We start from the raw sequence: 22,029 nt of genomic DNA on the forward strand, positions 1-22,029 counted from the left end.
TCAAATACATGTCATATATCCACAGAGTACGATTATAAAACTGTGCCCCACACAAACCGAACTTTCTACTCTAGCTGTTCTGTTTTTTTTATCTTTTCTTGTTTTAAATCCAGTTTACGACGAAGCGAAGACGCAGCGACGCCCGAAAGCTTTTTTCTTCTGCGTTGACGAGAAACTTTTGCTACTTATCTTTTAACGTTCTTTCCTCACGCGCCCGTCACCGTTACCCTGTAACTGTTCCTGCTGCTGTCGCACAAACTGAACCCAACGATGTCCTGGTCACTGTTCTGGTTTTACTAATCACGTAAGAAAATAAAATAAAAAAAAACCCAGGGGACGTTAAAAACAACTTTCTGACGGGTGGACAGTGTTTAACCAGATTCACCAGGATATGTGAAGATAAGATAATTCGTCAGATTCACGAGGAGCTCCGCTAGGTGGCTTCGACTCTCAAAGGGACGACTAGAAAACGTGGAAATCATAGAGATCGGAGACATTTCGTCCTACGCTCCTTTTTTTTTTCTTGATTACTCGACTAGTTACGAGCTGTTTTAAAGGTTAGTGAAGGATAAACAGTGATGGGAGCTAAAAAAGTCCTGTGAAGACAACGAGGAAGGCATGGGGGGGTGGGTGGGTGGGGGGGGTGCATTCACAAGCCCTGTTTGGCCAGGGAGGCGGACACCTGGTCAGCCAGCGTGGAGAGCTGCGGGGAGTCGGCCATGTTGAGGCTGCCGGAGGAGGACACGGTGCTGAGCTGGTGGGGGGAGTCTTCCAAGGACACGATCTCGGCGCCGTGGTCGGTGCGGGCCCGGGCCTGCTCGCGGAAACTCAGCTTGTGGCTTTCAATCTGCAAGTGACATCACAGGCCAAAGGTCAAACATGGGGGCGGAGCCAGACATCGAGGAACACGAGCGTTCAGCGGTCTGTGGATGAAGCTCTGTGATCACGATACTGATCCTGCAGCCAAAATATATACAGTCAAAAATATGTGGACACGTCTGCTTATATCCCATTTAAAATTTGTATTATTTATACTAATTGTTCTTTTAATTGAGTTTTATTCGTATTCCCTCCACAGAGATGGTTATGTTTTCACCCCCGTCTGCTTATTGGATGTCCACATACTTTTGACAAAGTATCAAAGCTGTCGCACAATGTTTGAATGAAATTACACATTTAACCCCATGAGATCAAATATCAATATACATTTTTAAAGATTTCTAGGATTTACCTTTTTAAATATAAACCAAAAGTTATATTGCGCCGTGAGTCTTTAGATGATAAAACCTTAAATCAAATCTTTGTGATGAGTTTGAGGATTTCCCTTTTTTATATAAACTGTTAAATGCACCGGATTGTTTTCTGGATTTTTAGTCGATAAAAACGTAAACGATCCAGAACCTGCGATGTGAACACGTCCAGATGTGCGTGAAGCTGCACACGTCTGGAGGGCGAGTACTTACAGGAGTCCTCAATCTTTATGAGGGGGTTCGTCAGGGTGGGTGTGTTGGAGGGGACGGTCTGAAGTGACTGGGGGGGGGTGACAGCGGGGGAGGGGAGGGAGGGGCGGTCTGAGCTGCTCCCCTCGACTTCCTTCCCCTTCTCCCTCTACAGAGGACACGCCCCCGCACAGGAAATGGACAAATAACATGCAACAAAAATACACAAATCAAAATGCAACACAACGTATGAGAAATCAAAATGAAAAAAAAAACACTGACGCAGGGAACAGAAGATGAAGATGATGATGAAGATGATAAAAAACGATTAATTATGATGAACTGAAAGAAAACAGCTGGTGGACGAGAAGCGTCTGAAGAAGGAGGAAGTGATGATGAACGGATGAGAGATGAATGAAAGGAGGGTTTGAACTTTAAAAATAGAGTTTGGCTGCTTTTGTCTGAGTGAAAGCTTGAAGATGAATTTCATGTTTCAGGATCTAACTGAGACTTTCTGATCATATTCAGGCTAATTTTACTTTGATCATTTCATTATCATTTATTTATTTTTGTTTTTCTGAAGAACATTAAACTTGAAGGGGCTCCTGAGCCCTGAGTGTTGCCTGAAGGCTTCCTCCAACCACCTCCACCAGGGAGACGGAGCCTGAGAGGCGACACCCAGGGGGAAAAAAATAAAATAAAAATATAGAAATAAGATGTTTTCAGATCCTGTTGAAATAGGAAGTCGTTGTTTGTGTTTCTGCTGAGTCGACCTGTGTGTCTGAGTTTCAGTTGAACTGTGAAACTTGTTGCTGACTCGGTTTCACCCTCTAGTTAAACCCTGAAGAAGACACACACACAGTTTCCTCTGAGCCCTGTGCTGCCCTCAGGTTCGTCTGTTTGTAAAGAATCAACTCTCCAGGTTTCTGGATGAAGCTTCTGCAGAACTGACAGAACAACGTGAAGAAGAGAAACGTGAATCTCCGGCTGCAGGTGTCTTTACCCGTCTCTGTCCTCCTCCGGGGACGTGGCCGATGTTTCCCAGAGAGCCGACCTTGGACTGACCCTTGAACTCCACCTTCTCGTTTTTGATCTCCACGTTTCCACCGCCTGAGGAAAACCAAAGAAATAAAGGTTAAACACGTCAAACAGCATCACATGAAATCACAACCTCCACCAACCAGTCATGAAAAAAAAAAATCCAGATCTAATAATATATTTTCAATATTTTCATCTCAGAGTCGAGGAGTTCACCTGGTTTGTGACGGATGTTGGCTTTCGATCCACATTTGGACTGAACGGTGCTCAGGTCGATCTTCTTGTGCACAATTTGAACCTGTGAAGAAGAAACGAGACACAGACGCAGAAAAACACTGAATTCAGTTGAAATGAAAAAGATGAATTTACACTCAGTTCACATGCAGGTGCACACGAGCTGATCCTGTTAGAGATTACACAGAGCGCAGGTGTCGTCAAGGAGGGAAAACAGACGTGAAACTGGATTAGATCTCACAGTTTAGTACTAAAACTAAGATCTATGAGTTTTGCATCACTAATAAAAAAATGCAGAATAATGACTTTGTTTGATAGTATTCTACATTTTGACTAATTGCAGATTAATCAGATTTCTCAGCCGTGCTTCTCGGTGCTCGTCTGAACTGACGTCATCTCGGCCGTCCTCTCATGGACGCTGGTCTCCAACACAAAGCTCGGTGGCGTCTCGGCTGAGGTCAACAACAACAACAACAACAGGCTGTTTGTTGGAGAGGCCTCGGACAGAGACTCTTTGTTGCTGTGAGGAGAAACTCTCTCACACGCCAATCGGACAGTTCACTTGGTAGCACCAGGGAATGAAGAGGATCATATTCAAGGATCAGTTGGAGTAAAACACGGAGGATTCATGCACGTTGGCTCGGGGGCGGGTTCAGGTGGTTCAGGTGGATCAGGTGGTTCAGGTGGTTCAGGTGGATCCGGTGGTTCAGGTGGTTTCTACTGGACACTGATCACAGTCAGACTCACTGACTCATCAGGCTTACACCAGAGCATGAGCATTACATAACCAGCTGTGACTGGAGAAGCTTTGCGAGCAGGACACCGGGTTGGCTGACCGTCCCACTCACGGCCACTGGTCAAGCGCTAGAGGTGCAGGAGTTAGTGGAGTGGCTCTACGGCTCTGCAGTGGTCAGTGAGAAATGCTCATGCCTGTTCATAAGTGTGATGATAGAAGTGTTAGGACGTGTTAGAGAGTCGGGGAGGAACACACACAGGAGGTTTCGTGCACTTCCTGCTCCTCTGAGGAGATGCATTCAGGAGAAGAAGCTGCACAGCTGCAGACCTCCCTCAGGTCTCTACTCACATTTCCTCCACCGGGCACATGTTTTATATTATCTTTGGAGCCGCACCGGGCCTGCACATTGCTTAAGTCCAACTTCTTCTCAAGAATTTGTACCTGGAAAAGTCGATATGTGGAAAAAAGACGGTTAATCCTGGAGGAAGCAGCAGCCGCAGAGCTGCAGGTGAGGACCAGTGCTGAGAGGCTGAGGCTCGGGGGGGGATCTAACCAGGGAACATGGCTGATGGAGGAGGGCGGGGGGGAGTCACTAACATTAACACCTCTGAGGTTTTCAAACTGATCAGTGAACTCAAATCAGATTCTAGACACAACCAATCGCTGAAGGTTTTTAAAATCAGAATAATCCACAGAGGAGGAGTTTTCAGATTAGACTAAAACTATTTAACAGATTTCAATGAAACTTAATTTATGGTGAAGATGTTTTTCAATATTTTTGTTGATTTATCATAAAACAATTAATGGATCTGGATGAAAAAGAAACGATAAAAAAAACTCTGAAGTATTTGGACCTTGAAGTGAAACAGATCACTTCCTGTTTCTCTGAGAGCTTCTGTCCTGAGGAACCTAACTGACTGGACGTTACTCTAATCCACCGTCTGATCAAGGACCTGAACCTGGAGAAGGTCGGAGTCGAGGGGAAGAGACGGTTTGAAACCCAGAGAGCAGTGAGGCTGAAGGGTGAAGTCAAAATGTGACGAGTGTAAAATACAAGTCGGCCAAATGTTGCGGTTAAAGCTAACAGCAGCAGGAGGAAGATGATCGCTGCTCTTTATATATAAATGATAGTGTTTGAGTCATGAATGAATAATATGAGAAGAGGGAGACTTTAAGAATAAAGTGAAAACATAGAGTTTTATAAGGTTGAATTGAAAACTGATTTAGTTCGACATATTTGACTCTTAGAATAAATAATCTTCCTCTGATTTAATTCACATTTATCTCAACCTTCCCTGATAGCTGCTCCTCACGTTGACCCCAGCACTGTGACCCCTCTCTGTGTCTGTTTCACTTCAGTCATTTTATCAGTGAAGGTCAAACTGGTCCAGATGTTCCTCACCTTGCCTCCTCCGGGCGTGTGCTTCAGGTTGTCTTTAGAGCCGCAGCGAGCCTGGACGTCACCGAGCTCCAGCTTCTTATCCAGGATCTGAACCTGTCGAGTGCAAGAGGAGACGTGAAGTTCTTCAGAGATGAGAGTGAGAGCTTTGACTGAAGGGGGGGGGGGGGGACTAGGATGTTAAAGGGATGAAGACGACACATCTGTTCAATGAAAGCTGCCGTTCATACATCACACACGTGTTGTTCTGATTCAGCCTCACCAGACCTGATAATAAAGGATAATTCTTAACTGATGGTTTCACAGGCAGTTATGTGCTTATGACCCAGTTAGGACCGGAGAGACTACGTATCCCATGAGGCCTCGGGGTCCCCCAGGAGGATCTTGAATACGCAGGAGGAAATGGATGGATGGATGGGCAGGGCCGGGTCAGCTGTTTAACCTTGTTTCCTGTCTTTATGCTAAGCTAAGCTAACCCAAGGTACTGTGCACAAAATGAGTGGAACGAGTGTTCACACAGCTTCTGCTCTGGAAAAAGACCCAGTCGCTCTGGATCTGTCTGGTGACGTTCAAATCCACCAGTGAGGTTATCTCGGCCTCCAGAGCAACTTCTCCTTCAAAATAAAACAAAGAGTTTGCTCAAGTGGTGCTAACCCGTGGAGTCGGTTTACCTTTCCACCTCCAGGCTGGTGCTTGATGTTGTCTGTGGAGCCGACCTTGGACCTGATGTTCTTCAGGTCGGGGATGGGCGCGGCGGCGGCCAGAGGAGCCGGCGGGCGGCTCTTCAGCGAGCCGGGGGATTTGGGCGTTGAGCGCACCACCGCGACCTTCTTCACCTTGTTGGCCTCGGCCACCGACTTGGCAGTAGGTGCTTTGCCCGACGGGGACTTGGGAGCTCCAGGGCTGCTGTGTCCACTCATGGCATCTAGAAGCAACGGGTCAAAGGTTGAGAACAAGTCCACCGTCGTGGAAGAAAGAAAAATAATAAAGAAATACCAATAAATCATAGAAATGAACCAGGTGCTATCGAGGCTAGAAGCAGACCAAGTGTGATCCAGGTCAGACCAGACTGTGGTCGGGGTGGGGGGGGGGGCAGGCGAGTCTCTAATCTCTACTTCGGCTTTTTAAGTTTTACCTTTTTCATTTTTTGCAGTGGGAGGTTTCTTGGCACTAGCTGCATCACAAAAAATATCACACATCTGAAGTAAATCTTTAAATCTTACTCCGTAGAAATGAATATGAATCAAAATGAAAATAATTCACATTAGAAATATAAAACCCTGGGTCCGCACCTGGTTGAGCTCCGGTTCTCACAGACATCTTTGCTCCTGGGGATTGAAACTTTGCACCAGTCTGGAAATCACAAACATCAAAACAGTCATTTAGTTATTGTTATCATAAATCCTGCTCTGATGTGTTTGTGCCAACGAGTCGAACTGGGATGAGTGACGAATGGAGAAGGTTTGATGAGTGAAGAGAAAAATAAATCAGAGGTGGTTTGAATCCGGTCGAGCTTCTGAACAGGATTCACTCACCTGGGCTCAAACACACCTTTTCAAAATAAAAGCTAGACGCAGCTCAGGTCTAAAGTCTACGCTACGTTCCGACCGGTACTTACTCCGGGCGGCCTGGGCCCCGGGCTGCTGGCCCCCGGGCTGCTGGCTTTAATGGGGATGGAGCTGTGGCCGGTTCGGGGGGGCGCTTGTGTTTTGCTGCCCTTGGTGACTACAGACGGTGGTGAGGCGGCGGTTTGAGTCTTTTTCATGAGGAGGAAAAATGACATGGAAAACAAAAAGTTCTAATGACAGAGACCATGAAAAAGACGAGTGATTCAACAAATGGAAACGATGGAAAATGAATGAGACAGTCTAGAGGATGAAACGTTAAAGGATCGTTCTGCTTTATTGAAAATTTGGTCTTATTTCTGTAACACTGTGCTCGCCAAAATAAAAGCTTTGATTTGAACCAGGCTGATGGAGAAGAGACAAAGAGCTCTCACCGAAAAGAATACTTGAACATTTTGAATTGAAGAAATTTGTCCGGATGTGTGTGTTAGCACAAAGACTGAAATGTATACATCTCTTCTCACGTGATGTCCTTCCTGTGTCATGTTTCAAAATAAGAGCCTTGTGCCTAGAAAAGCATTGTTTTTGTAACTAAATTGCTTCGGAATCTCGACGCAGCTTTGACACGTCGGTATTGACACTTTAATATTTCCCATCAGGCAACACTGCCCCCTGTTTCCTGTCTTAATGCTAAGCTAAGCTAACCAGCTGCCGGCTGCAGCCAATGAGAGTAGAGTCGACTTTCTCTGGATTATTTAATTATTTTCCAGAAAATGTTTGAAAATAACAAAACCACAGAAATAAGACCTGAGTTTTAATAAATGAGAACGATCCTTGAAATGAAATGTGATAAAATAAATGACGACAGAGTCTCGTACCTTCTCTGCGGCGCCGTTATCCATCTTTGCTTGAGCTGCAGAAAAGAGAGAAAGGTATTATTTATTTTTAAAATGTAATATCTTCTACTTCCAAGTGTCTATTTCCATTCAAATGGCAAAATAAAAATGAAGTGAGATTGGTGAAGTGGGATATGCAACATGCAACGTGACACACGTGAAATCAACAAAGTGGCCTTTGGGCTGCATGACGAGCAGAGTGAGCAGAGATGGAGAGACCAAACCAAAAGCCAAAGTGTGGGGGGGGGGGGTTGCCGTCCTGAGAAGGAGTTCAGAGGGGGGGTGCTGCATAACAGGCGTTAGAAGCTGCTGTAAATCAAAGTGGGAGGGCTGAACTGAGGAGGACTCGTTCTGGTGAACATCAGAGCAAACAGACCTTTGAAAATGGCGACCGGCACCATAGACTTTCTGGCTGGCGAGCTTTGGGGGGGTGTTTTCGGCAGCTCGGCGGCACCGGTGGTTCGATCCCCACCGCCGCTCCGCTCCAAGCCGTTAGAAATGTCCGGGCCTGAGTCGCAGGCCCCGTTTTCAGCCCCCCTGTCGGGCGGCGTCTCGGTTAGTGGGCTACCGTCCCTGCCGCTGCTCGCTGGGTGGAGATCTTCTGAATGAGGATCGAAGGCAGGTTGTGAGAGACGCTGGGCTTCAGGGGTGGGTTGAGTTTCTGGAGCGATGTCTGTGGTTCCAGAGTCGCTGCAGGACTCCAGAGCTGCGTCATCGACCGTCAGTCCATCGCTCACCTGCTCAGGGACGAGCTCCTGTCCTTGAAACAAGCGTCTGTCCCCGATGGACGTGAGGTCTTCCAGAGCCGTGCTCCTGACTAAAGACGAGAGGTCGTTCATCTCCGACAGACACTCGGCGGCGTCCAGGCTGATCGCCCGGTGGGCGTCGGCCGCTCCGGCTCGCTCGGGGCTGCCGCCGCCGGCCTCCGCCTCCCGTCTGACCTCTGACCTGCAGCTGAGGTCCTCAGAGGCCCACGAGGAGTCGCTCAGCCTCTTCCCGCACTCTCCCGCCATCTTGTTTCCTGCGTCCTCGGAGCAGGCAGCTCCCGGGAAGTCAACGCCCTCCTCAGCGAGCATTGATCCGTCGCCCGATAGCTCCACCTCACCCTGGACTCCAGCCACAGGCCTCGCTAGTTTTATTTTGAAAAGCAGATTAATGATGACACTCACAGAACTCGTTTGTCGTCTCCCCTTTGACACAGAAGAAGTTTGGTGTCCACACGGAAAACAAAGCTCTTTAATCAACCGTAGATCTGTAGAAGGTGCACGACTCATGAACTGTGATTAATGGAAGTTGGTTTAAAAAGAAAACACCTGAGTTCACATGAAGATGAAATGAGATGGAGATGGACGGTGATGCATGACACCGGGGGGGGGGGGGGGGGGGGGGGACGACAGACGCTTCATTCCAGTGAACGTACCGGACAGATCGTTAAAATGTGAACTCTCTCGTTTAAACATGATTCAAATGTGATTTAATGTGATTTCTATAGTTGAGTGTGTCTCCTGCAGTAAACAGATCCAGTGTCAGTGTGAGTGAGGTGGATGAAACGTGAAGCAGCAGTTTACCTGGTGAAGCTGCTCCTGGTGCTGCTGCTGGACCAGGAAGAGACGGAGACACGAGTCAGTAACGAGTCAATCACCAGCGATTAATACACTCACTCACTGCAGGGAGATCAATACCAAGCCCACACACACACACACACACATCATTAAATCATTGAAAAGCATGAGGATGAATATGTGAAGGCACGAAGGAGTCAGGATCCCACAGCTCTCGTTCTGTCACCATCTCTGTTCATGATCATGAGCGTTAAAAACAAAAACAGGAAGCTGAGGAGAAATCAAACTCAATCACACGTTGTTCCACAAGATGCTGAAAGAAAATTATAAAAGCTTCATTTGAACATCACGACACAAACAGGAGGTTGAAGTCGGACATTTTGGGAAATAGGTTTTGTTCCTGAGGTTTAGACGAGACCAAGTTCAATATGAAGCTACAGTTCGCTTAGCTTAGCATAAAGACTGGAAGATGGAGGATAAAGCTAGCAACTAAAGATATTATAAAGATAAAGACATTTGTTTAATGTGGAAGAAAACTTAGGTTTAGAAATTTTTTGGGTTGTAGACAAGGAGATAATAATATGCAGTTGTAAAGTTATTACTATTATAAACGTTAATCACGTGGTTTCTAGACGCTCACACTGTTTCCCCTTGTTTCTAGTCTCAATGCTAAGCTAAGCTAACAGCCTCCTAGCTTTGGTGTTGATCTTTCTCTTTGTGAAGAAGCATAAATTTGCTAAATTTCCCAAAATGTCGAACTCCACCAAAGAAAAGGAAACTGGGAAACCGGGTGAAATGCAGAAGCAGCGGCGGGGGCGGAGTCAGGGGGCGGAGTCGTACCGAGAGGCCCCTCCTCTTCTGTGAGCTCGGACGCTTCCACTCCGACGACCTCAGCAGACGCTTCAGCTGTGGACGGATCAATGTCACTTTATCTGTGGATCATGTTCCAGCACAGCAGGAGCTCGTCTGCTCCTCAAACACATCAGGCTCTTTGAAAAGCTTCTTATTAAACCATATGATAATAATAAATAATAAATCCAACAGAGGAAACCAAAGCAGCCGTAACATAAGCAGATTCAAATATGATCACAGGACCTGAACGTTTTAAAACTTTTCACCCTCGTTCCAGTTTGAATTTTAATCATTTTAGAAAGTTATTTTTGATCCATCCTCCCATGTTAAATTGTAAAGCTTTGTTTTAAATTATACTTTATTGATTTTTCATTCCTTCTGTATTAATCATGATGTTCCTGACCAATAAGGAAGCTCACGGCTCATCGACACTTTCTTTCTGTTTAAGTTGAACCAGCTGCCGACCTGCTGTTTGCTCACTTGTGGTATTTCTCACGTTGAACCATCAACCTACCGGAGACTCGACCTTCTGACCTCAAGCTTCACTGAGGAGAAGCTGCTGGTTTGATTCTCACGTTTTCCACGTGAGTCAAAGTTCTGCAGCTCGTTAAGATTCTGCTCGTTCGTTATAAATGTTAGAGCTCGACTGGGTTTTGTGGGTCGATGCCGAGATTCAGGATTTAAAAAGTTGTAATTAATAAGATCCCATATATCATCTGATATCTAAACAAACACCATTTGGTCAATGATTCCTAAGATGACGAGTTAAACCATAAACTTCATTATAACTAAAATACATAGATACAACTTTAAGTAAGAAAATAAACATAGTTTTCTTTTATGTTACATATTAATGCAAATTTTCTTTGCAGGGTTTATCCTGTAAATAAATGTTTTCATATCAAATGACTCATATTGGCCAATTTCTTATTCGTATAATTAGCTTTTGTTATTCGACATTTAATATTCACTCAAATGTGAGATAGAGGAAAACAAAGCAGCAAATCAAGATCAACATCAGCTCTGAAAAAAAGTTAAGTAATTCGTAAAAAAAGAGAGAAATGAATCAAACGAAATCAAACATGTGAAACGAAGGTTAATCTGAACTCTTTGGTTTTCGGGCGTCATGCAGACGTCGTACCGGCCGGCGCCTCGTCGCTCGGACACGGCTCGGACTCGGGTTTCACCTCGTTTCCTCCGGCTGCTGTGGAGGGAAGGTGAACTGGAGCGTAAAGAGTAAAGAGGAAGTAAAGAGGAAGTAAAGAGGAAGTAAAGAGGAAGTAAAGAGGAAGTCATGACGGAAAACACGTGATGGTCACGTGAGCTGCTGAAGAAAATCCCGACACTTCAACATTTCACATATTAAGGATTTCACTCCAGTTCAAAGGACAAACATCCCACATGACGTCTTGAACACATTTAAATAACGAGACAGTTTATGGAGGATGATTAATGACGTCACACATTGAGGGAAGGTTTAACACAAGCACCTGGATTTACCTAAATTATTATAAATATATTTATACTTATATAAAGGGAACACGTAGAAAAGCGACGCTCGCAGCTTCCTTGAGAAACTCGTCACGGTCGAGGAAGCTCTTCCTTGTCTGCTCGGTGACATTCTCTTGATTGAAGTAGATATTATTTTGAATAAAATGTTTTTTGTTCCTTATAAAATGCAATTTCTTAAATGTAGAATCCGACAGACTTTTTAAATACAAAAATTCAAATGGAATATTCCTTAATTTTCAACTTAGTTACAATGGTTACTGATTCTCTTAGCTCTGCACACAACTGTACGGTTTGTTTTTATACATATAATATATATATATATATATATATATATTAAACGTATAATATGTGTGTACTGCTTTTCCTTATACTTGTTATATAAGCTGCTACAGAGCAAACTTTACCTCCGACTCTATAAAGTATAAATCATCATTCTATTGCTTCATCCCTTGATCCATTATCCATCACTCTATCCTTTGATCTCTCTGTGAATCTTAAATGTGCAGGACCCTGAATATTTTCAACAGGAAGTGAGTCAACCATCTTTTAACCAGAACAATAAATCACATGTAAACAGACTGTAACCACAGAACTAACCTACCGACGCTCTACCGCTGCTCTACTCACACCTTCTACTCGTCTACGGCTCAGATACTCACTTTGTGATTCGCTGTCGAGAACCGCGGCGTTTAGCTCTGCAGCCGGACCGGACGCCGCACGCCACTTCCTGTTTGTGCACGAGATGCTGGAGGATGGAAACGGGGAGAACGACTGTACTAGCGAGGGCTGCAGACTGGGGAACGCTAGGCTACGCACTAATTGGCCATATGGTTGATTGGGATGAGAGAGATAAGAGAACACGTTGCTGTCGGGAACTGATCCACAATCTGTCAGTGACTCATCTCCTGTGGTTTCTCACTAACAAGCCGCTCAGTCATCGATTACACTGCAGTGAAAAGTTTCTCGTTTTCTTAAAAGCCTGATTGTCCCCTCGGGCCCAGTCAACCACGTCCTGTGTCCATTATGTAAAGACGGATTCAAACAAAGCAGGACTGAACCCCGACTCATTACAGACACACCACAGAGACTCAGAGAGAGATTCAAACTCTAACGTGAAGCCGCAGCGACCGACTCGGGGGGAGTTGACCTTTAACCTCTGGACCTGAACCTGTGACGCTATTCCAGGATGTGGTCAGAACACCAGAGTTGATGTTTGGAGTTTATCGTTAAAAGACGTCTTTTTGCCATTTCATCTTTTCTACCTGCTCAGCTTCACGCTCACTACAGAAGCTTCTCTTCAGCGGCGGCGGCACCGGTTGTCTGACCTGTCATTTTGGCGTCTCCGGGGCTTCTGTGTCCCATCTGGACGCCGTTCTCCTGGTGGTGCTGGTCGTTGATGCTCATGCCGGCTAAGGAGGAGGTCACGGTGTCTCCGGGGCCGTGGCTGTTGGAGGAGTTGTTCGTGTAGTCCATTGCCGGTCGCGGGTCGGGCTACAGAGGAGCAAGTTCAGAAAACGCTGGCGTGAGGATTTGCCATATTACCGACAAAACGTCCGATTCTACAGATTAAACTCAGTGATGGCGTCTTCGTGGACACTGTGTCTTCCGGTGTGCGCGACCCGGTCCGTCCCCACCGAATGTCAACAGACACTGGGTCAGTGAAAAGCAGTTATTTATAGATCGTGACGTGGGGTCGCCGCTTCGTGTTACAGACTCCAGATAAAAATAGTCCCTCCGGCTCCGGCTGTGACGAGCTGCACTTTCTAAACGACCTCCGACGTTTCCTGAACCTGGAGCAACGAGAGAATTCTCCAGAAGTGCAGCGATCGAGTTTCATGTTTCCGAACAGAATCCGTCTTTTAAAGGAGACGTGAAGTTTGTCGCTTTTTTTAAGTTAAAGTTAAAAAAACTCAAAGTCTGAGGGAGAAAACACGGAAGCTCCTGAAACAGCTCGCCAGTCGTGTGGTCGTTGTGATGTCATCACGTCATCATGACATCACAATTCCACACGTTTACATAATGCCTAGCCTCCTCACTAACACAGCACAGTGGACACGATTGACCAATCACAACAGAGCGGACCAGCTGGCCAATCAGAGCAGACTGGGCTTCATCAGGAGGGCGGGGCCTTAAAGAGACAGGAGCTAGACGCGTTTGAGACAGAGGCTGATGAGAGGACCTGCAGCGATGGACACTCTGAGGACAGGGATGTGTTTTCTGAACATTATAGCATGTGAATATATATATATAATAACTGTGATTAAACCTGAACATGAGAAAAACATTTCTCTTTACACATTTTGATTCAGATCCGAAAATTGTTCACTCATTTCTCAACTGTTGTGATGTTTAACCTCGGCTGAGTTCTACTTGTACAAAGTTTATCCTGGATCCAATCTGACCAACTGTCTAACTATATTCTATTTGATTTGATTTTAATATGCATCATTTGTATTATTATGGTTTTTCTACTCTAATAGTCTGACGTCCAAATGGACTTTATCGTCTCCTGTTGTTTTCTAACAATTCTACATTTTTATCATGTGAGGTTTTGTGTGTTTTCAAAGGTGTTTGATAAAAAGGACATGTATTCATATGATTCTTATTATTATTATTATTTCTCACAGTAAATAAACATCAACAGTCGTGACGAGTTCCCTCAACAGGAATCAAATCTGATAAGGAGAAGATTACACGTCAGATTAAAGCCAAACCTCCGGTTACATCAGCGCTTTTCAGATTGAATCATATTCGCTGCTGTCACACAATCACTCACTATGACACACACACACACACACACACACACAGACACACACACAGCTTATGTTGTAATCAGTCTCAGCTTCCAAACTGCTCTTTCCGTGTTTGTGCAGATGCAGCTTCTCCAGATCCTGATCTTCAGTTTCTCAGCGTCGGCTCAGAATCACGACTCAGTTTAATGTGTCTGAGGGAAACTGTGAGAAGACTTTATAACAACGTTCATAAATGACCTTCATGTTTGAACTGGAACTGAATATTGTTTGAGCAAATTCAGTAAATGTTTATTCTGAGCAGCGGTGGAAAGAAGATTCAGTCGAGATTCTTCCTTCCACATTTCTCCTTCTTCTTCTTCTCTTGTTGAATTCTGTCTCTACTTCCTGTGATTTGTCCAAAAAGTCCAAACTATCCAACAAAGTGTTTTCACTGCAAACCAACAGAACCAGTTTGATCCAGACCCAGAACTCCTCTTCTGCTCTGAGGAACCGTTCACACCTGATGTTCAGGTCCAGACTGAACTGACCGAGTCTGAAGCTCTGAAGCAAACAAGATAAATAATAAATATAAAGATTGTTTGAGAACATAAGAGGAAAACGTCTCCAACATTTCATCTGAATAGAAAAGATGAGATAAAAAGACTTGTGTGTAGTCTGACTTTGACTCAGGATTAGTTGAAGTGTATTTACTGAAGCAGAGTTTCTCTTTACAGGCGAGACCTAAACTGTTGCTCTGGAAACTCCGCTCTATAAAACCTCCTCCGACGCTTGTCTCAGATATTTGACCTTTCCTCTGTGGGACCTCACGTCTCCTGACCTTGGACGTTTTAACAACAAGACAAATATCATGACCGGAAGAGAGAGAAGCTGAATATCCTCAGTTTAAAGAGAAATGGATCATTCTGTGTTTTTCCTTATTGTCAACAAATCACACAACAGCTGATGTGTCTTCTTCTCCTGATCCACAGATCCTCCATCGTTTCCAAAAACTATTAAAAACACATGAGTGTCACACGCTCCTTCATCACCATGAGCACACACTATAGTTTATGTCAACACACACACATCCTGCTGTTGGAAATACTCACGCAAGCAAAATGTGGATGAATCTGCCGCTGAAATTGGTCTCAAACAAATGTGTTTAATAAAAACTAGAGCGTTAAGAGGTTAATTGTTTTTTTGTTGACTTCCTGTTTGTCACTTCCTCCTCCCTCCTTCACTGTGTCACTCCACACACAAGCACCAGTTGTTATCAATTAGAAAGTTGATATTTCTTTTAGAGATCGACTCACAACCACAGGAGAAGTTTCCCTGTTCTCTTCCAGGCCTCTCGGACTTCTCGTGGCTCTGACGCAGGAACACGTCGTTCCCATCCCGACTCTCAGCGCTCAGAGGGAACTCGACATCGGTCGCTTGTTTTTAGTTTCATCCGTCAGTCGTCAAACGGAACAACAGCTGATCTGTTGCTGGAGAAGATGTGAGCAGCGACTTCTGGGCTCTGAACCCGACTCATGTTGGGTTTCAGTCTCTTCATGAGATTTGTCGAAGGTGACAAATATAGAATCAAACCGGTTTCTCTCTTTAAAAAGAAGAAGCGAACAGCCCTTTTTTAAACATATATTATCAGAGGTGCAGTGACCTTTGTGCGTCCCATAGAAATTGTGATGAATAGCGAAGTCTCCGCTCTCGCACTCAGCCCCGGGACAAACGTCCCATTGTAGCCTCACACATGACAGAGTCCAAACAAGACGAGAGCTGCACCCTCGCAACGAAGACAATATCTGAGAGGCCGTCTCCTGCACAGCTCGACAGCCAGAGAGACAACCAACTCCAGACTGATAAGAACTGCAGCTCGGGAGCTTGTGCACAGGAAGTGTAGATTAGAGTGTGTGGTGGTTGTGTTTCAGGAGTGAGTCTCTTCCAGCCTCTCAGAGATCCACTCTGCAGACTCAAGAGCTCTTCTCCTCTCTCTGTGTCGAGACAGATCCCGACCCTCTTCACCATCTGCTCCGGGACAAACGCACACAAATCTCACCTGCTACACAACGGGAACGTGACACGTTGCTTTCTGCAGCTTCACGAGGGAGACGAGAGGAGAGGAGAGGAGAGGAGAGGAGAGGAGAGGAGACGAGAGGAGAGGAGAGGAGAGCTCTGCTGAGGCAGCTCCTTCCTCTCAGGGCCGTGTGAACAGGGATCCTGGCCCCGGCCTGCAGCTCGGTCAACAGGGGTGTTGACACAGCTCCAGGAGCAGGCAGCAAGAAATGCAGCCCTGTGTGTGTGTGTCTGTGTGTGTGTGTGTCTGTGTGTGTGTGTGTGTGTGTGTGTGTGTGTGTGTGTGTGTGTGTGTGTGTGTGTGTGTGTGTGTGTGTGTGTGTGCGTGTGTGAACATGATATCGTCTGTTTCATTCTCTGCGTAGAGACCAAGACGATTCAGTTTCATATCAGATAAAGAAAAGTCTTTAAAAATCATTATCAAAACTATTTTCTTTGTCTAAACGATTCATCCAGAGTCAAAACAATGAGATGAAACACTTCTGATGGTCAAACGATTTTAAAGATCCAGGAAAATAAATATTTATAATGATGTGTGAGGATTCGCAGCTTTTTGACAGATTCACCAAAGAAATAATCTACAAATAAGATGAATGGAATAGAATAAATAGAAAAATGTTTGCAGCTCAAATTCAAACCGAACATGTTGTCTTGTGTGTTTGAATGGATGCAATTTAAAAAGGTTTGTTTGTTATGAATAAAGATATAAAAAAATATGTTGATTGCACTGCAGGGACAAAAGAATCCTCACATTTCAGAATCCTTTGAGCGTTTTGTGTTGAAAAATGATTTAAATTCTCAATCTGCAGTGGAAGTGGTTGAAATGTGAAGATTTGCTGTCTTTCATCTTTTCAGTCTGAATCTTCAAGGACAAACTGTGGAGAGTTTTTATCTTTGAACGTTTAATAGACAAAACAATCCATCGATTAACTGACGGATGGATTTGATATTGAATGTTTCTGTGCAGATGAATCAGTTCTCGTGCACGTCTCATCTCACGAGGCCTCGGAGGCTGCGTGTTAATGAGTTCATCTAGAAAACAAACATCTCACATCGGCTCAGACCCGAGAGCAGCAGCACCTCCTCACCAGCTGAGAGCTTTTATCATATTTACTGGAAGAAAGACTCAAAATCCTCAATTGATTTCCTGTGAATTGACTCGTGGTCGTTTCGGGGGTGAAAGCGGTCGAGCCCACAGGAGGAGGAGGAGGAGGGTGTCGGTTCGATGCCGTGCCCTGGCTGCTCGTGGCTCAGCTGGGAGACGAGGATGCTGCTCTCATGCTCGGCTGCCTCTGTAGCTCTGACCTACTTTTCCTCCATCGCTCCCTCTCTCCCTCTTTCTATGTCCTCGGCCTCCGGCGGCCGCAGAGCGACTCCACCTTCCTGACGAGGAGGAGATGAAGGTGGAGCCGGTTTCCATTTTGCCCTTCGTCTACAAGCTGGGGGGGGGGGGTTAATGTCTCGCGGCGCCGGCCTGCGTGAACACATGTTTGAGGGCCGTGGTGCCAAGTGGGATCAGGACGTCCACCACACCGCCCCCCCCCCCATCGTCACCTAGTCTGAAATCTAAAATCCTGCAGCTACCAGGAATTCTTCTTCTTCTTCTTCTTCTTCTTCTTCTCGTGTTTTCATGTTGTCAACTCATCAGATGGTGCAGCTGCTGCTTGTTTCAATAAGTACACAAGATCCAGGGCGACACACAAATACACACACACACACACACACACACACACACAGACTACTGGTGTAATGAGCCACTGTCCTCCATCAGCATGGGGCCAATTAACCGGGGAGAAGAATGCAGTTTCAAGCCACCCTGACATTTCTTCTTCTCCTTAACGAGACGACGCGATCGAGAACAAACACGTGAACTCGTCTTCAGACAGAAAGTTACGACTTCTCCTCACGTAAACATCAACAAATACAAACAGGGGTCGAGACAGAAGTGTCTTATTGTGACAGAGGACGAGGCAGGAAACCGATTTGTCTTTGAAAACTGATTAAAATACAAACTGATTATTAAAATTAGGATTATTCTCATGTGAGAACTCTCTCATTTCTGCAGAAACACTCAGACTCTGAACTAACCTGCAGAGCGACGAAGAAAACTGACATTCATTGATTTATGTGGATCATCTGGTGGAATGGCTTCCAGCAGAGTTACAACATGCCCGCCACACAGACACACACACACACACACACACACACACACAGACACACACTGAGGCCTTGTAGCAGGAATGGATGGAAGATGGAGGATGGACACACACGAGACCCACAGGGATGAGGGAGAGGTGTGTCCGAGCTGAGGCAGAGACAGAGCAGGGATCCTGAATCCAGTGGATCCAGTGGGTCCAGTGACACCAGTGGATCCAGTGACACCAGTGGATCCAGTGGATCCAGTGGATCCAGTGGATCCGGGGAGAGGCGGGTCTCCTCCTCCATCACTGTCTCGTGTAACCAGCGCCCTAAGTCCTAATGACTTGCTTTTGTCAGAGGGTTCGAGTCCATCGTGGATCAGTGTCCACTGACCTCGGGGATTAGCGAGCGGAACCATATGTGACCGATAAGCTCGAGACGCTCGGACGCGCTCCTCGGGGGCTCATGTGAAAAATGGGCTTGGCATTTGCGCACAGGCGCCGCATCTCTCTGATTCCGATACATCCTCATCTGCTCCCGGAATAAAGTCAGAATCACGAGAACACACCAGAGAGACGCGGAATGAGCGAGACGCGACACGGGAGCAGGTTTTCTTTATGGTTCAGATTCAGGATTGTTTCATGTTGGAGAATAAACAGATTCTGTTCGAGGCTGGAATCCATTGAGGCCTTCACGTGCACGAAAGGAGCGAGAGCTCCAGAAACACAGGAGGGAGGAGAAGCAGCGAGCAGATGAAAGCCTGAACGCCACCGACTCCCCAGCACAGACAGAACCGACGACACAAAGAGGAGCACTGGTTCCTCCTCAGATCCGATAATCAGCAGATTATAAATATGCCTCTGGATTAGTGTCAGGGCGTCAGGCTGCGGGCGGAGCAGCAGGATGGAGACATGTTTCATCCATTCTGTGTCTCTGCACGGGAATGAGGGGGAGACATGCACCGTGCGCGTGAGAGAGTGCGCGCTGCAGGGCTGGACCCGCGGTGGAGAAACGCGTCTGTTCGTTGCAGCCGAGGATGGAGACGATGAAAAACAAAGATTTTAAAGAAGCGGCTGCAGGAGGAGCTGCGCGCCGACACATCGATGTTTATCCATGTACCGCGCGCGGGCCCAACCTCTCCCCTCTCACGCACAAAACGCACAAAACGCACCGAGTGAAGGGACCGCGGAGGATTCCACGACGCGCCGCTTCGCCCCCCGGTGCCCGGCTCGCCCTGCGGGGCCCGTGTCGCTGTATTTCGGTGCGTGAGGGTGGAAATGTGCGTGTTTCTCACCTGAGCGCAGAGGCGGTGTTGTCTCTTCGGCGGCGGTCGGTTCACCGGGCGCACAGCGTCTGTCTGGACGCAGTGGCGGTGGCTGGCCGGAGGGGGGCGCTGCGGAGGAGGGAGGTGACGACGCGCTGGGTCCTGAGAGCAGAGAAACATGGAGGAGACAGTTTCTATTGTTTTATAGAATCCAACACACACACACACACACGCACACACACACACACACACACACACACACACACACACACACACACACACACACACACACACACACACACACACACACACACATTATATAAACACGTTTCAATTATCACTAATTGATGTCAAATGGATTCCAAATAAAATCCTGATGTGAGTTGTGTCACTGAAAACATGTGAAGTAATAAATATTAATATATATTATATTATTATATAAATCACCCCACTTTATTTTGTATTATTATTACTGTTATTATTCTTCTGGGTCTTATGTCCTTGTCCTGTTTTCTGTATTTTGTTGAACAATGTTCTGCAGCTGCTGTCCACGTGGAGACAATATATTTGTATTTAGTTTGATTATTGAGAATTTTAAGCATCTGGACATAATCTCGAGTTTAAATATGAAGATCTCAACAAGTGTAAAGAGTAAATCTAGTGGATTTTAGACGTATTAGATAAAAGTGCCTGGAGCTGCTGCAGGAAAGAAAACTAAACTGAACAGTGATTGAGGTACAAGTACACGTAAAAACATCGATATTATAAATAAAGAACACATGAGACGGATTCAAAAGGGAGAAAATAATGAATCTGTGTAATTTTGTCCAGAAAGTAAAGTACAAATGTTATTGTACTTGTAAAGTATTCATATTACTTCCCTTGTACTTCACAAGAATGTAATATTTGTTCCCGTTATTACCACCTTGTTTACACATACATAAACTCAAGCACTGTACTTTATGTACACTTACTTCAGTAAAAAATTAAAGGAAAGTCAAAACTAGAAAGAAGAAAACAAAAACTTCAGTTCATGTCTTGTTTAATGTTTAATTTGTCAGCTTGCAAACTGAATTACAAAAGAACGTGTACTTTACAAGTAAAGACACATTTTCATTCAGTAATTTGAAACACAGATATAAGTACTTGTGAGTTGTGAGTTATTCAACAGTAATCCAGTGGAATCATCACAACTGGTGTGACTGATGTGGATAAATCCATGTTACACAACTTTCTTTGTGTAGCGACAGATGTTTGTGTTTTGTGTGTTTGAGAGTTTTCAGAAAAAATCTGGGGAACTCAGAACTGTGACGTCAGCAGGTTTCGACACTGTGTTTGAGTCAGTTTGTCTTTTCCACACGTCAGAGTTAATCAGCACGTGTGGCAGCAGGGGGCGCTGTGGCTCAGCAGCAGTTACAACGTGTTGCTTTAATAAGAAGCGAGATCCCACTGCAACCAGAGGATGAATCCAAATCATCTCCAGCAGAACCAGCAGCTCGTGGCAGCTGTCGAACTGGGAATGTTCCCAAAAGAGAGAGAAAGAAAGAGAGGGAGAGAGAGAGAGAGAGAGAGAGAGAGAGAGAGAGGAGCTTCAATAATTCCTCTGCTGTTTCCCGGAGCTGAATAGTTTCTCGACTTAGTGTCAAAGTTGGCATCCAGTGTGTGATGGAGGCCGGTGGGGGGGGGGGGGGGGGGGGCAGCGACACAAGGGCACAGTGTTCAGGCCACTGTTCAATGTGCCAGGACTCGAACAGTGTGAGCCCACCACACTGCACGTTCACACAGGAAGAGGAGCAGTGACTTCACGGAGATGAACTTCAGTGAAGAAGGGATGAGAGACGAGTAGAAGATGAGAGAATGATCACAATGTGACGTAACACAGACAAAACAGGGATGAACACAAAATGACCATCAACACAGTGTCGCTCCAAACAGCTGTTTCATGTTATTACTTCATATAAGAATATCTGTAAGTGTGAATTTGGCTGAACACAGAGTAAAACATGAAATAATAATAATGATGAGTTCATTATTTGGACAACAATCAGGATTATTACTCTAAAATATCTAGAAAATGATTAGAAGAAAGACACAACACAACAACACTGGCTGCACTGATGGAATCAAACACCAGGGGGAGACATTCTCTCACAATTCGAATCATTTACATGTTGCACAAAAAAGAACACATAAAATAATTATTCCCAGATTGGAGATATTTAAATTATCACATAAGCAAAGAGGAAAGTGAAATAGAATCATCTGTAAAGTGATCAATAAATATTAATATAAACACAAGGAAATATGAAAACAGCAGGAATATACAGTACATATACTGAAAAGAGGATAATGTAGGTCAGACTGCACATAGAAATATTAAAACACTGATCTCACAGGACTCATATGAAGGTTGAACAGTTGTTTCTATGAAGTGAAGAATCAAAAACATTCAAACTTTATTCCAGATGTTTTAACAGGACAAAGATTTGATCTGTGAAACTGTTTTTTATTAAACTCACGATAACAAATGTTTCTGTCACGACATGTTTCCTGCAGGTTTACGTCATTTATTATTATTTTCACAGCAT

General features: G+C 45.2%; 1 protein-coding gene across 1 annotated transcript; it reads right to left on the bottom strand.

Moving 5' to 3' along the window:
- Window positions 1–649: 649 nt before the first annotated feature.
- Window positions 650–19,621, bottom strand: LOC128427218 (microtubule-associated protein tau-like). Its single transcript, XM_053414316.1, has 15 exons — window positions 19,472–19,621; window positions 12,559–12,724; window positions 10,863–10,943; window positions 9,710–9,775; window positions 7,684–8,436; window positions 7,290–7,324; window positions 6,465–6,602; window positions 6,139–6,199; window positions 5,982–6,020; window positions 5,518–5,771; window positions 4,850–4,942; window positions 3,796–3,888; window positions 2,694–2,775; window positions 2,443–2,549; window positions 650–847 (listed from the first exon to the last, which is right to left on the bottom strand). Exons 1-15 carry the CDS (start codon window positions 19,619–19,621, stop codon window positions 650–652), a joined length of 2,316 nt encoding a protein of 771 aa, XP_053270291.1.
- Window positions 19,622–22,029: the final 2,408 nt, after the last annotated feature.

This window comes from Pleuronectes platessa, chromosome 21 (assembly GCF_947347685.1).
Source record: "Pleuronectes platessa chromosome 21, fPlePla1.1, whole genome shotgun sequence".
NCBI classification, from domain to species: Eukaryota; Metazoa; Chordata; class Actinopteri; order Pleuronectiformes; family Pleuronectidae; genus Pleuronectes; species Pleuronectes platessa.

Bases quoted from the DNA above. Each gene is read 5' to 3' on its own strand.
- LOC128427218 (XM_053414316.1), bottom strand. From the start codon at position 19,621: ATGTTTCTCTGCTCTCAGGACCCAGCGCGTCGTCACCTCCCTCCTCCG. The intron at 6,200-6,464 runs GTAAGTACCGGT...TGTGATTTCCAG, and splicing joins CGGGGCCCAGGCCGCCCGGA to ACTGGTGCAAAGTTTCAATC. The intron at 848-2,442 runs GTAAAGACACCT...TGTCACTTGCAG, and splicing joins CCGGAGGAGGACAGAGACGG to ATTGAAAGCCACAAGCTGAG.